Raw genomic sequence first — 15,963 nt, forward strand, 5'->3', positions numbered from 1 at the left:
AAAGTTTCAAGTTTGAACATTCTAAACGATGATCAGTTGGTAACATGAAACTAAAACATGCAGGTTCTGGAGTAGCTAAGCCCTATTTAATCAACCTAAAAAAATCTGTGTCAATCTCTCTCAGAAAACTAGCACCAACCATACAATTGATGTTAGTAAAACATGTAGTAGTAATTTGCACTAGTTCCAGGGTCACCGGTAGTAGTAACTGGGGAAACTAATCGTCAAATCTTGGGAACCATAATAAATGAATGGGTCATTATTTTTAGGTGAAACTAAGCGACACACTCCCGAACTCTTCCATGCTAGTAGAGCTGTGCTATTATGGCTCTGGCATGCATGAGATTAAAAATCAAGGATTCATTAGAGATCCATCTGGCCGATCCGCGGGACAACGTAATCTTAGGCGTCCATCTATCGCAAGCTGCTAATAGCCACCAACGAAGCAAGATGATAGAACCAAAAGAAATTTCATCTGCTTACCGCTCTACCTATGTTCCCTCCCCAAAATTTGAACCTCCAATCCTGGCCTCCTTCAGCCTATATATACAAGGAGGGGAGGAACCAACGCAGTGCGTCGCGTGTGACTTAGACTTTGACTCTCGCTCGGAGAGGAGAGGAGAGGAGGCACTCTGCCGCCGCCGACTTCATCAACAACTGCAGTGGTGGACAGACGCGAGGAGTGGCCGACGAGCAGTCGCGTCTATCGTTTCAATCGGTGGCGGGGCCGTGGTGAAGATGGCTACATCATCCGGTAGGAACTGGGAGTCATCCGTCGTCTTAATCTCAGTTCGCCTAGCCGTCCGCGAGCAAGCCCAACGGGTAACCTCTTCATGTGCTTATAATCTCAGTTCTGCTTCTCACCTTTGAGCATTTGTTTTTTTGAGTCCATCTTGCGGGGCTGATTAATTTTATCCATGTTCTTTTGGCAAAGCCGAGCTAGTTTGGAAAGGTCACCTACTGTGACAGTCGATGGTCCACTCTCAGTTCCTGTCATCCTCCACAACCAATTTAATGACACTCCTCCTTTTTCCACAAGACCACAACACTTCAACTCTGTCATAGGTTCTGACCAAAATCACGTTTTTCACCTCAGTAAATTAGTGTACCTTTGCCCTTGAGAACGGCTGCGTGCAAGGCATTCCGGCCGTCAGGTCCAGAGTAGGAAGGACAGCGCTGAATCTTTCTCATAGATTTGGGCGATGTCGTCGTGGCCCAGCTCGACGGCCCAGTAGAGCGGCGAGGCGCCCTCCGACAGCGGCACGCGAGCCAGCTGCGGGTCCTCCGCCATGAGCAGGGTGATCATGTCGCCGTCCCTCGAACGAACCGCGTCGTGAAGCACCGTCTCTCCACGCTTGTTCTGCACACTCAGTATGGCCTTCACCTTGTCGTCTACGTCGCTGCCGCCGCCGTTCTCGGATCTTGCAAGGAATACGAGATGGGCGACCATTCCGCGGTGCCTGGCACGGGCGGCGCGGTGCAGGGGCGTATCGCCGTTCTTGCTCCGGGCGTTGAGGAGGAGGTGTCTGGCCTTGCCATGAATCATGGACGCGCTCTTGAGGAACTGCTCGCCGTCTCCCTCGAGGCAACCACGTGGAGGAGGAGTCCCGCTCAGCGGCTGGCGCTATTGCGGCAGAAGATGGCATGACCCCAGCATCGACGCCGTCGGCGACAACTTGCTCGATCTCGATGGGAATGACGTGCTGAGGTGCCCCAAGCTCCGCATCTCCTTCGCCGCTGAGAAGGAGGTGCTCAAGCCGCAACCAGTCGCCGCGCCGGGCGGCCATGAGCAGCTGGGGATCATGCGGCTTGTTGCTATGCACCTGCAGGCAGCTGGGATTAGGAGCTTGCTTTGTGTTACAGTTCTCTGGAGCCATATTCTTGGTTACAGTGGCACTAGCTAGCTGGTAGTACGTGCGTACGTGTACATCCTCGATCGAGGAGCACGTATAAATCAACGACGACTAGTACATGTAAAAAGGCTGAGGAGGGGAATAAAAATTTTGCTCAAACCACACGTAAAGGGCATACACAAGCAAAGCAATTTGAGATGGCCAACCAGCAGGATACACGCTGAAAAACCTTGTACTGTTGAGATGCTCCTACACACATGCCAAGCAATAAATTATTCGTCACAAGACTGGGCACCCTTCCTGTTAAGTACTTTTACATGAATGAATAAATCGAGGACCTAGCAGTTTTTTTTGGTAACTAGCTTAGACAACATACAATAATTGTTTTCTTCCTAGACCGGAAATTTGCCATGTGCATGTGGTGCTATGGTATACCATTTGTACGTGCATATAAAGTTTTACTGAAATGGAAATGCAAAGGCCAAGTCTATATTTAATTAACCGATGTTCCCGAGTGCTCTTCTTTTGAGTTTATGGCACCAATCGCCAAAGGACAAAGAGGAAAAGAAGTGCTTGTAGATTTTTTTTTTCTTTTTTGCTTTTACAAAACATTGCGGGTCGCTTATGCAATGTTTGGTTCGAGGGGTAGATAACGATCGGATGGAACCATTCCAAATTTTATGTATGAGATGATCCATTTGAGTGTTTTTTTCATTGGTTCATTTGATCTCTCTATCAGAAATATGGTGGCACAAAATAATAAACATCGATGCCAAAAAAAAGAATGCATGGTAAATACAAGTGCAAGCTCATGATTGTCAAGTACGATGCTTGTATATGGTCATCATCTCCTAACGTTAACATACTCCTCATCCACGGAAGTATGAAACCAATACTCCCTCTAAGCGCATGAATTCACAATATGTAGTAGCTTAGGTACAAAGGACATATCATTGCCTGAACTGCTATGTATGAAGTTGGGCATTGGTCCTTGGCCTTATATGGGACATACCCTTCTTATCCTTAGTAAGGTGGTTTGAGAAGAGTGCCAACATGCCTAAGTGATTTTGCATCGAGCTAATCACAACACACTTCAACTCTAGCTAATGCACAATATTCTCACAGCGGTCCTATATCTAGATTGATTAAGTATCTAGCATTAGGACGGAAGAAAAATCCTATACGACCTGCCAAAGCGATGGACCACCTTCACCTAGCGACACGTAACAAACTGATCAGTCTCATTGCAACGAGCCCTAATTCACACTTGAAAAATCCCTAATCCACTTCTCTCACATCGAATCCTCTGCTTGCTCTGCAGCCACGACCACCATCGGCCGGCGAGCCGTTCCTGCTGCTCTCCCCGACGGTAGAGGAGAACACTCCTCGGTGGCCTAGCAGCTCGCTCCCGACGAAGGAGGGCAAAACAAAAAACAAAAAACAACATAGAAACAATTTCCCACAGAAAACAACTCAAAAAGAAAACAATTTCCCATGGAGTGGCATCCAAAGAACCATTTTCTTCGGCGAAGCAAGAATTTCACACTCCAACAGCAAAGCCGACAGGGCAAACCATAGCGGACGGTCGGCCAACAATCCTACGACAAAATTTTATATGGTTCTTTAGTAATGACAATCATTGGAAATATTTGATCAAGATACTGTCAGAAACACAAAATCTGGGGGTAGACTACTCCAAATTTATCATGGAGGCAACATAGGATTTGATGGAGGCCATTCCAGTGGCTTTCCCCCGTCCAGTCTAGCTAGCTGAGAGGGCAGGCTGCTTCATCTTTATTCAATAGTAATTTACACATATGCTTACCAAGAAGTCCAAAAGCACGATATTCTTGCGATAGGTAATATAGTCCTGAATCAATCTAGTGCGCACAAAACGCACAAGACCATGCATGCATGAACCACGAAGTTAGTCTTGCGGCAGCAGAGGGACGAGGAGGAGCTTCTCCTTGCGGTGCACAGTGATCCCAAATGATTCGGCCATACTAATGCCACCTTCCTGCGCCGATCCATGACGGTAGCTTCCAGTCGAAGTGGTACATGAGATTCGCCAAGCATGATCTCGACGGTCACGATGGCGAAGTTGATGCCGGGGCATATCCTTCGGCCGGCCCCAAACGGGAGGTAGAGGAAGTCGTTCCCCCTGTAGTCTATGGCCGCGGCGCTGCCGCCTTCCAGGAACCGCTCGGGCATGAACTCCTCCGCGCTCTCCCAGCCGCCTGGGATCCCTCGCGAGAGCCCAGCTATTGACGATGGTGCGCGTCCCCGACGGTATCATGTAGCCGTTGATGTTGCAGCTGGCCATGGAGAGGTGGGGCACGAGGAGCGGCGCCGGCATGTGGAGCCGGAGCGTCTCCTTGATCACCGCCTTGAGGTAGGCCAAACCGGTGAGGTCGTCTTCGGTGACCATGTCTTTTTCCTTGGGTACGGTGTTCTTCACCTCGTCTTGTAGCTTGGCCATGAGGTGGGGGTTCTGCATGAGCCGAACCATGGCGTACTCTAGCACTATGAATGATGTGTCCGTGCCAGCTTCAAGCATGATCTACATGCATACGTATGGATCAGCAGGTAAATACAAAGAATCAACAGCTTAGCATGCATATAGAGCTAGACTAGCTTTGCTAGTATGTGACGTGTAGGTGAAGGTGCCGTTTAATTGTGAGGTCATACTATACGTGCGTACCGTCAACTGAGCCTTGATATGGTCTTTCGTGAGGTTGTTGTACTCTTGCTGAACGGAAAGCAAGACGTCGATGAAGTCGCTGTCCTCGCCGCCGCGTTCTGACGCCGGCTTGCTGGCGTGGTCGTCGATGAGGCTATCAAGCAGGTCGTCCCACATCTTGTTCACTCTCCGGGCCTTGGCGCACACCATCCTCTTGATGATGTCCAGCTTCACCAGCGCCGGGAAGTGGTCCTCGAGGTTGAAGCCGCCGATGAGCGAGGAGTTGGCCTCCACCAGCTCCCGGAAGAGCTTGTTGTGGCCCTGCTTCCGGAAGGACTTGCCGGACACGGCGTGGCAGACGACGTCGTTGGCGAAGGCGCTGAGCATGTCGCTCATGTCGACGGGGGCGGCGCCGCCGACCGCGTCGCGGAGCTTGGCGACGACGAGCCTGACCTCGTGCTCCCGCGCGTGGCGGTAGGAGCGGACCTTCCTGGCGGTGAGGAGGTGCGTGGTGGCGATCTTCTTGACCTGGCGCCAGTGGTGGCCGTAGGGGCAGAAGGCGACATCCGTGGAGCCGTAGAAGAGGATGTCGGTGACGGGGGAGTGCGGGCGGGAGGCGAAGACGTGGTCGTGCGTGCGCAGGACGGCCTGCGCGGCGGCCGGCGAGGAGACGACGAGCGTGGGGACGGCGCCGAGGCGGAGGAGCATGAGGCCGTCGCGGCCGTGCTGGGCGGCGAGGTCGCGGAGGGAGACGTGCGGGAGGGAGCCCAGCAGGTGCAGGTGGCCGATGACGGGGAGCCGGCCGCGGGGAGAGGGCAGCTTGCCCAGCGCCTCCTCTCTGGCTCTAGCCGTGGCCGACCCGTTCCCGAAGCGGCGCACCATGAGGAGGACGGACGCCAAGAGAACAGGGACCAGGACTAGGAGGGCTGCCTGTGCAGACCTCGCGTCATGGAGAAGGACCTGCGTCGCTTCACCCATCGCTCACAATCACAGCAGCGGAGTGCTATCGAGCAGGGGGATCCGTTGATTGACTCATCGCCCCTTTTCACGCGCGCACCTGAGAGGCTCGATCGCGGACCGAATTCCGAGCCGGCGAAAACAAGTTATTACGTGGCATTAATTCGTGTTGGCTGGCTTGTACTGTACACGCCTCCATTGGATGCCTATATCGCGGGTGGTTAATTGGGACTCGCAAGCACGTACGTACGCGCGCCAACAACTCAACTGAATTTCCGATCGATTCTTCTTCCTTTTTCTCCTTTTTTTTTTTTTGCAAATTATCGATTCTTTTTCCTTTTCTTCTTCTTCTTCTTTCCGCTTGGCCGGCACTTGATGGACTACTTCTTTTCGTTGTTGCTTCCTCTCTTCTCTAACTAGATGGTACCCCGCACGTTGCTGCGGGAAATCATGTTACTAATGCTTATATTTTTAAAAGAGCAAACACTTGCATGCATTGATAAAAAAGTAAGTTGTGATTGCTATGAGAAATAACATAGCTTTATATAGATATTACTTCGAACAACGAAAGGAGATACCATTGTCTGCCTTTTTTCTCATGTAACACCATTGTTTGATATATATTGTATACTCTCGAGTTGTGGACAAAATAAAAAAAAAGTAAGTATATACATTGTAACAAAAGTCCCTATTATTCTTGAGTTGTGGTCATGGAGAGAAAGATAATATACAATTTGACAACAATCCCTCTTATACGGCCGGTCCTCCAATTGATTGGTTGATTTTTTTTCCCGCCCTTGCTCCTTGAGTATATGATGTGCTTTTCTCAAACATGGTTGGGAAAGAATAACAATCCGTGAGAAAAACATAATAGTTGATTCATTGTGAACCTGGACTTTTTGTCTGATAGCCTGTGGCCAAGGATCAAACACAGAAAATATTATAGAATCTATCATGAAAACTCAAGAAATACAAATGAAATAATTATAAAAAATGAGTAAAACATCTAACTCTGAAGTACTACTATTTGATATGCAAAAGAAGGCGTAGCAATCCCTACATATGTATTCTCCTTATCTACAGTACCTTTTAAGTTCCAAACTGTCATATGTAATAAACATGAGAGGATGTATATACTAAAATCCAGGAATTCGAATATTGGCCAGGTTCGGTTGCCCAAACTGGAGATACTTAGTTGTGCTGGATAGAACAAAACATGCATACATGTTAAAAAAAAGCCTCCATGTTTGATTCGAATTTGTTGTGCTGTATCTGGTTTGAATTCTCCAGCTTTTAACATGTAAAATGGTCTTGTACTCTTTTTTATTTCATCCAAACAAATAAGACTCACAAGTAAGGGAGTGGTAGAAAGAAGTTACCTTCTACAATGCATGTTTATTTGTCATTTCATTCGTAACCTGCATGATCAAAAAAGGAAGTCGGTGCATCCTCTGATCAAATGCTCAACTGACGCACACACGACCAAAGAAGTATGTCAGCATTAAAGCATCAACATTAAAGCATATAAATTGTAAGGGTGCTGCGAATGAATCACAAGGGCCTCGTTGACAAATCATGGAATAAGAACATAGAAACCCATCAAGAAATCTCTTCATACAATGAAAATGAATCTCAAGGGCCGCATACAAGATACCTGAGAACGGAGTGGCCTCCCCGTTGGCCAAGGATAACGCCGGCCGATGGTGCCACCATTGATGAACTCCGCAGTAGATCGACGTGGATTCACAGACTCCCCGAGAGACTCCAAATCCTAGCATCTTTACTCTTCCTCCGCCACCTGAGCGACCATAACTCCACCGCGACATGACGCCAGACTCCATAAAAGAAGCAACAATTCTAAACCTAGCCCTAGACTTAGCCACTTTGTACAAGGATTCACCAGCCTCCTAATCCATCTACACACCGGCCAGCGCGGCTATTGGGGGCGAGAGGAAGAGGAGCCAAGGATCTGGTTAATTCTCAAGGGGGCTAGGGGGAGGCACGTGAGAGAGGAGAAGGAAGCTAAATCGATGCAACATGAGATTGTGACGTGAGAAGCCGTGAAGAACAAAGATAGGGTAATCTGATAATGTGTGTGTGTGTTTGTGTGTGTTTATCGACTTTCAAGAGATCCCATGGCCGATATCAAAGCATTCCGCGGCTAGCGGAAGGTGGCGTCGGGAAGAGCTAGCCTGGCAACGTGCATTGTTAGTGGTGGGTGACGATGTAAATTCTCAATCATGTCAACATGCTCGGGCGAGCCAAGGCGTGAAGTTGCTGCATTAGGCGACGTTCGGCTCAGGGTTCTACGGCGGTCTCATGAGGAGCAAGTACAATATATACCATTATACTGAGCCTGAAAGGACGTGGGTGCACGACATGGGCATCGATGACCTTGCCGGTTGTCTAGGGAGCCATGCATCTCAACCAGTCGCGTGGCAATGACATTTTAAGCATTTTTTTTTTGGTTCAACCACTTTATTTTATATTTAGTCAACTTTTAGTATGTAAGTTCACTTATTTTAGTTTGTATATAGTCTAATTTAAAAGTACCAAAACATTTTATATTGGTGCACCGATCGGAGTGAGTAGATGCAAATACGTACACATCTGAACATGAAACGGGGTAATTCACGTCCAGGTGGATGGTGATGAATTGCTGCCACATGCCGCCTAATTATTCCAGAGTGATTTTGGAGCTGACTCATCGGGGAAGACGCAATTTATTGGGAGAGCAAATAATTAGCGGACCAACCAAACACAGGAGTTGACGGGGCGGACGCAAACCCAACCCAACGAACGCCGGCGATCAATGCTGTTCTCGTTCCCGAAATCACAAAACACCCAATCTCTCCCGTCCTCTCCTCTTCTGCTGGATCCTCTTTTCTTCCCCATCGCCGCCGCCTCTTGCTGCTGCTCACCGCCGGGAAACCAGCACCTCCGCTCAACCAGCATCTTACTGACGCGCAATGCAATGATGGATTTATCTACCTACCGTATGCGAGCCGTAGATCTGGCTTGCTAGCTAGCACAAATTAGGCATGGTCTCTTTTTTTTACCGGGCTTGGGAACTGCATTAGTGAAAGCGGTCGGTACAAAAAAAATACAAGGAGGGCCTCAAAAATTGAAATTACAACATGATCCTCGCTCTTAGCAACTAGGACCTTAGAAAGAAGTGCACTCAAGTCCAACTCCACCGCATAATCTGTGAGACCTTAAAGCATGGCTACTCACCCCGTCGCCGAGGACGAGACCACATGGGATGATGCAATCGTGTGTCGCCACACCGAGATCAAACAACCTCCATAATGGCACATTGGTCTGAAGGTTGACGAAGCTAACGCATACAAGACATCCGAGAACAGAGTGGCCTCCCCGTTGGATAAGGATAACGCCGGCCCGATGGTGCCACCATTGATGAACTCCGCAGTAGATCGACGCTCCTTGAGAGACTCCAAACCCTAGCAGCTTTACTCTTCTTCCGCCATCAGAGCGACCAAAACTCCACCGCGACATGACGCCAGACTCCATAAAGGAAGCAACAATTCTAAACCTTGCCCTAGACTTATGCACTTTGTACAAGGATTCACCAGCCTCCTAATCCATCTACACACCGGCCAGCGCGGCCGTCGGGGGCGAGAGGAAGAGGAGCCAGAAGGATCCGGTCAATTCTCAAGGGGGCTGGGGGGAGGCACGTGAGAGAGGAGAAGGAAGCTAAATCGATGCAACATGAGATTGTGACGTGACAATCCGTGAAGAAACAAAGATAGGGCAAACAAAATAAAAGCCTTCACAAGCATGGCCCAATAATCTGATAATGTGTGTGTGTTTTTTTATCGAATTTCAAGAGATCCCATGGTTCCGCGGCTAGTGGAAGGTGGCGTCGGGAAGAGCTAGCCTGACAACGTGCATTGTTAGTGGTGGGTGACGATGTAAATTCTCAATCATGTCAACATGCTCGGGCGAGCCAAGGCGTGAAGTTGCTGCATTTGGCGACGTTCGGCTCAGGGTTCTACGGCGGTCTCATGAGGAGCAAAGTATATACCATTATATCGAGCTTCCATCAGGAGCAATGAGCTCTTGCACATCCGTGTTCATTGTACTTCTGATGTAGTAGTACTTAACATAGATGATTCCATGTTGATACGGCAGAGCGGCAGAGAAGCAGCGTAGGATCTGAGAGTAGAAAGTGCACATATTGAAGGTGTTTCATGCATTGAATGGAAAAAAAAAGATAATAAAGGGCTTCTTTGCAGGTATACACGCGAACCGCACAGATCTTAAAGCATATTTAGACGCCCAAGATAGGGCCGGGACCCCACGAGTATGCTTTTCGCAAGGGAGGTAGCTATACGTACACATTTCAACTACTAGAAGCATGCTGATTGCCGAGACTTGCTGCCTAATTACTCTGGAGGCAAGTGAAAATTAAACGATAGTAGTACTACTGTATAATGATTTTGGAGATTCAAAAGAATTATCATCCCATGATGCAATTAGATTCAAATGTCGCGGGATACATAATTTTGTGGGAGAGAAAAGAATGAACAGACCAACCAAACACGGGAGTCGATGGGGCGGACAGAAATTATGACCGAACTAATACCAATGAGATCGCCCAACTAAACGCGATCAATGCCCTTCTCGTTGACACCACCAAACCATCTCAATCTCTCTCGCGTCCTCTTCCTGCTTGATCCACTTTCTTCCCCAACGCCGCCGCCCGCCTCTCGATGCTGCTCCCCGCCGGCAAACCAGCACCGCCGCTCACCGGCGTAACCACCCACCCAATCCCCTCCATGCTGCCCACCCCAATCGCCTACATCCTCAGATTTCCCGCGCATCCCCCATCCGGAGAAAGGAGAGGCCGTCGCGCCTCCCCCTGTCGGTAGGGACGCCGCCCCGGCGCCGAACCCCCTCTTCCTGGTGACAGCAGAGCATCCCACAGAAGAGGGCCGCGCTCGTCCTTGTGGCAAGCGAGCCAACGACATGGAAGGGCCGGAGCTTGGCCTGTCTTCCTGGTTGCTATTGGGTACGGGAAAATTGGGCGGCGGCCGACGTGACAAGTTTGCCGCGGTGCAGTCATGGCGGCGGGGAGAACAGGAGGACGAGCTGGTGATGTGTCCTTCCCGGGGAGCTGCTGCGGGCGTCCATGGGGACCTCCTGTTCAACCTCCCCGAGCTGCCTCCACCTCCGGCGGCAACATCCACGACCTCCTGCCACCGGTGGCCTCCTCAACCTCCTCCTCCATGCATTCCTTGTAAAATGTGTTTCTTTTTATCATGTTGAATGTGCTGCCAGTGGAGATCATTGCATTACCTGTGTTCGTTTTTGTGGGGTACTGGTGCGCCCATATTTACTAACATTGCTGTCACTTTTTTCTTAAATTTTGCATGACTATCCCTCAAGTCTTTTGATCCACGATTGACGGGCAAGTTAAACGGCGACGCCCGCAGGCGGAGCTCGCCGTGTCGCATAAATGGCAGCATGGAGGCAAGAAAGAAGAGATGGTGGTCAGCCCGGAACTGTTGCTTTCAGTGACGGTGATGTCCCTGACTTGCTGCTACAATAAACCACTCCCTCCAGCTGTTGTAGACAACCGCCCCAACCTGCAGCTGCCAGGTGAGGACCCTCATTTTCACTTAGGTAGTAAATGGTTCACTGAATTAAAATGTGTCATGTGCGTAGGCATGTCCATACTTGTACATTTTCCCATTATGCATACATGTTTGCTGGTCAATCTAAATGTTGTACATACATGTGTAGGACATGGATGCGCTCCATTTTCTTGATTTTTTTTAGCTGCTTATTTGCACAATAGAGCCGGTATGTTCAAGGTTTTACTAGTAGTACAAGTGATTGTTCTTCCCTAAGAGCCGGTATCTGCGTAGGCATCGCAAACTGTTGAAGGGGACCTCCTGTACAACCTCCCCTAGCTGCCGCCATTGCTGCTGGCAACATCCCTGACCTCCTACCGCCGCTGGCTACCGCAGCCAACTACTCCCAGTGATCTCTCTGTCCCCGTCCTCCTCATCCATGCATTCATTGTAAATGTGTTTCTTTTTTTTATCATGTTGAATGTTTTACTGGTGGAGATCATGCGGAATGAATATTGATATATCTTGTTGAATTGTTTCATTGCATTACTTATGTTCGTTTTTGTTGGGTAGTGCTTCTCAAATTTACTAATATTGCTGTCACTTTTTCCTTAAACTTTGTAGGACTATCCCTCAAGATCCACTATTGACGGGCAAGTTCATCGGCGGCCGCGGCCGGCTGGCAGACCTGGCCGTATGTACAAATGACAGCAGGGAGGCAAGAAGGAAGAGATGGTGGTCGCCTTCCCGGAGCTGCTGCTTTCAGCGCCGACGATGCCCCTGACTTGCTGCTGCAATCAACGACTCCCTCCTGCTGCTTGAGGTGACCACCCAAACCTTAGGTGAGGTCCATCTGTTACACTTAGACAGTAGATGTTTCACCGCATCAAAATTTGTCGTTTGCATAGGCAGGTCCGTAATTGTATACTTTCGTATTATGCATCCATGTTTGCTGGTCAATCTGAATGTTGCCCATACATGTGTAGGACATGGATGCGGTCCATTTTTTTTTTTTTTTGACTTTGTTTGGTTCTTATGTGCACATTACAGCTCGTCTGTTCAAGGTTTTAGTAGTACAAGTGTTTGTTCTACCTCGAGAGTCGTTGACTCGGTTGCGACCGACTGACCATATTTTCTTTTACCCCACTAGTATTTTCAGATACAGGATGCGTTAGATTTAGATCGGAAGGCCTTTTCTCCGGTGAATTTGTAGGTACTGAGGTTGTGGGCGCTTTGTTAGGTGCTCGTGTAAGCCGCGGTGGGCATGTTGTGTGGCAGCAGTAGCAGGTAGCACATGCATTTTCTGGTCTGTCTCAGCGTTTCCCTGTGCCCATTAATTCCTACTGTATTTCCTCGACTCCACGATTAGGAAGCAGCTGGCGGCTATGGGCATGCTGGGTGGTAAGGAGCAGGAAAAAAGTTTAATGAAGCTTCTTCTAAGTGATGCACTGATGCAAATTCTACTGTATTTTAGCTGCACGATTAGTGACTCAAATATTTATCATATCATCGGGTAATTTGACCCCCAACCTGCGCTATAATATTTCGTTCAAGGTCCTCCACTGCATGTATGGATTCAGTTTGCCCAATATCATAATGGTTACGATAATTTCTTCTGGTGATTAGCATGTATGAAGCTGTTATTAATTGAGCTTGACACACTGCTACAACAGCTGAATATTCAATTTGTCATTCCGTACAGCATTCAAACAGTTTTTGTGTGGATCATATATTGATCAGAAAAGTGATGATTTTCCTCTTGTTTCAAATTTAAATGCAAATGTTGAATAACTAGTAATTATGCACGCACAATGTTCGTGTCGACCAATAAATTCTGTAAAACTGTGTTGTCATACAAGTATCAATATATTTAGTTCATGTCCTCAGATGTTGAATAACTCATTTCTAATATATACGCGGTAGCCTTTACACAGAGAGAATATTGTGCTAATAATATTTGGAGAAATTATTTGTACTCTAATAGAGCTTCTCTCTGATCTGGCTCTTTCTTGCTCTCAAACTGTGTCCAACATTTAAGAGTTCCTGCCACGGGAACTTGTCTGGCCTGAAAGAGGTTTATAAGCACATTGTTGGCTGATGCAGATGAGTACTATGTGCCTCTAGTCATACCATAGTGCAAAATCTTACGATAAAAACAGTAGTGAATCCTACCTAATGATAAGAAGTGACATTTTAAATTTTAGATTAGATGGAAATTATAGTCAACAATAAGAAATCTAACCATGGCATTAAAATAAATTTGTTGACAACTCGTACCATCTTACTGACTTTTTCCTCTATCTTTTGAATTTGGTAGTAACTTCTGCTCATCGTTTAAAAAGATACTTAAATGTATCTTTAGCTCAAGCCCTTGGGAAAATCTTCCATCTGAGGAAAACTACAGTCCACAGGTCATCCAAATATGTCAAATTGTATTCCCAAACATTTACTTTTGTACCACCCATAGTAGTCTTCTCGATATTTAGGTTGAGGAACTTGAAAATGAAAATGGAGTTTGGTATATGCAAATAAAAAACACTGATAATAAAGTGATCTAGCTTTATTATTAGGGCCTGAATTTTTTTATTGAAAATAAAGTCCTGGTAGTAGCATCTAAACGACAACCGAGCACGCCACAGAATCTTCAATCCTTCATGGACAAAGTAGCTTTGGCACATGCAACCTATTAACCAGGAGCTCATGGGTAATCGTCCTGGTTAGAAACATCTAACTTCAGCTCATAAACTCTTGGTCTTAACACATCGATTAATAATCTGCAAACGAAACTGCATCAAGCTGTCTCGAGAAAAAAAAGATAAAAATACTGAATTTGGCTCATCAAACCCTCAGAAAGAAAACAATGTTCAACAAAAATCAATTGCATCATGCGAAGGTATGTTCTCACCAGAGCATGGACACTTGAGTTTGATCTCACCAAAGCATGGACACTTGAATTTGATTTGTAGATGAACGAAACCAGGTCTAATCTTTCATTTCCAGGCAGGTCAACCCCCAATATCGCCCAGTAGTGCATCCATGCAAACCATGCCATCACACTAATTGGAAGAGCAAGTCATGTGCAAATTAAGAACCACCACCAAGATCCAGGTCGTCGAGGTCATACATGCGTATAGGAGCAGTCCTAGTGATCGTGCAGATGATGGCACATAATATTTGGGAAGGTAATTACTGCAAGGGTGGGATTAGGGGATTGGGAGCAGTTTATTGTTGTGTGATTCGATTGTGTGGGCATATCATACAACATTGGGAGAACGTGGACCATTAAATATAGACATATGAACGGTCAAGATGCACCGGATCTGACAGTCTCGCTCTTTTTATATTAGTTGTGATATGCTTCTCTATCGTTTAAGTTCATTGGCTATATTAGATTTGTAAGTAAGCTATGATTTTCAACACATATGACATTTTCTAGGCATACATTGTACTTCTACTGCAATCACTTGCTCAGAAACTGATGGTACTACGTGATGATGAAATTGTTAATGTGAATGCCCATGGTTTAATTTCCACTATCCTTTTATATTTGCAGCTATTCGGAAGAATCCAGTTTGGATCTACCTGATGCATGGGCAATCTTGTTTGTGTCTTGGTTACTTGTGTTCAGAATTTGGGGCTCCTCGAACTCACAATGTATGTTGTATCATACTAGTACTTTTGACTTTTAAGCTCTAGGATGCTTTGCTCATGATATGTTGTTGCTCACTTATGAAAAAATAATGACAATGAGTTTAGAGTGTTTCTTAGTTACCTCCTTGCTTGTGATCATATGTTGCTGGTCAGCTGGTGCTAGTTCTGCTTTAGTGTTGCTACCCTGTGATGCTCTTGATACTTGTTTCTGAATTACTAGGTGATGGCACTACTTGCTGTCCTGTCTTGATGTTCTTATTTACTTGGTGTTGACACTATTATAGGCTCGGCTGTCATAGTCTTGTTGATAGTTATCAAGTTCAGCTGATTGGTATCCTAAGTTGACAAGCACACCTTGTCAGAAGTGTTAACCACACGTGGGTTTAATTTTGATATGCCAAGTGTTTTTTCTGTCTTGGCTGGGCTGTTTGCTGAGTGTTAGCTTGAGAGGGCCGAATTTTTTTTTATAAAAATGTGTCTTTCTTGTGGGCCGTTTGTGGGCACAATGTTAGCTCGAGGCTTGTGCATTTGGTTTGGGTGACTAATGTGAACCTTAAACCAGATATTTATTTAATGCATGGAGCTTGAGTCTTATTAAGAGGATTTTGTTCTCTAAAATGTTGTTGATTGCACTTGTTGGAGCTGATCTTGTGCTTATTAATAAGATGTATTTTCTCCTTAGTTTAGAGAAAAGTCGATTTGTAAAAAGCTTAATATAGCTACATACTTGAAACCTCAAATGAGTAAATAAAATGGTAATTAGAAGTGCAACATTTGTACAATGTGCGGCCAAATTTAAGTACCTGACATCTTTCAAACAATGTTAAACTACTTTGCAACCACAGGGCGGCTTGTCGCCACGCCAAAGCTTATTAGTAATTTCTTTATCAATTACTTGTTTTAGTGGATAGTTAGCGTTTAAAATCTACACAATAATCATGGTGAATAGTCCAGGACATTGTGAAATGTTAATGTTCATTGTAGTGTAGTTTGGCTAGTTTTGTTTCTAATATTGTAATGGAATGGGTAGCCTTGCGGTGAGTCATTAATTAGCACCATATCTGATCTCTATGCAGATGTTATGCAGCTCGAGTGCCGCTTTTTGGGTAACTTGAATTTTTCAGGAAAATAGTTGCACTTTTTTTTTGCATCAATAGCTTATTAGTAATTGTGTATGCTATGCCGTTGAGTAGCATATTCTTGATGTTTCAGGGTTCTTCTAGGG

The 15,963-nt window shown here is 46.5% G+C and overlaps 1 protein-coding gene across 1 annotated transcript in view; it reads right to left on the reverse strand.

Annotated features, from left to right (window-relative positions):
- The window catches only part of LOC124674123 (indole-2-monooxygenase-like), a 35,613-nt gene extending 30,101 nt beyond the window's left edge, over positions 1-5,512 (reverse strand). Inside the window, exons 1-2 of the mRNA XM_047210160.1 lie at positions 4,555-5,512; positions 4,091-4,413 (exon numbers count right to left, since the gene is read on the reverse strand). Of these exons, the coding sequence (XP_047066116.1) occupies positions 4,091-4,413; positions 4,555-5,511 (1,280 nt within the window). The 5' untranslated portion in view covers position 5,512. The remainder of the gene's footprint in view (positions 1-4,090; positions 4,414-4,554) is intronic.
- Positions 5,513-15,963: the final 10,451 nt, after the last annotated feature.

Source organism: Lolium rigidum, chromosome 7, assembly GCF_022539505.1.
Source record: "Lolium rigidum isolate FL_2022 chromosome 7, APGP_CSIRO_Lrig_0.1, whole genome shotgun sequence".
Taxonomy (NCBI): Eukaryota; Viridiplantae; Streptophyta; class Magnoliopsida; order Poales; family Poaceae; genus Lolium; species Lolium rigidum.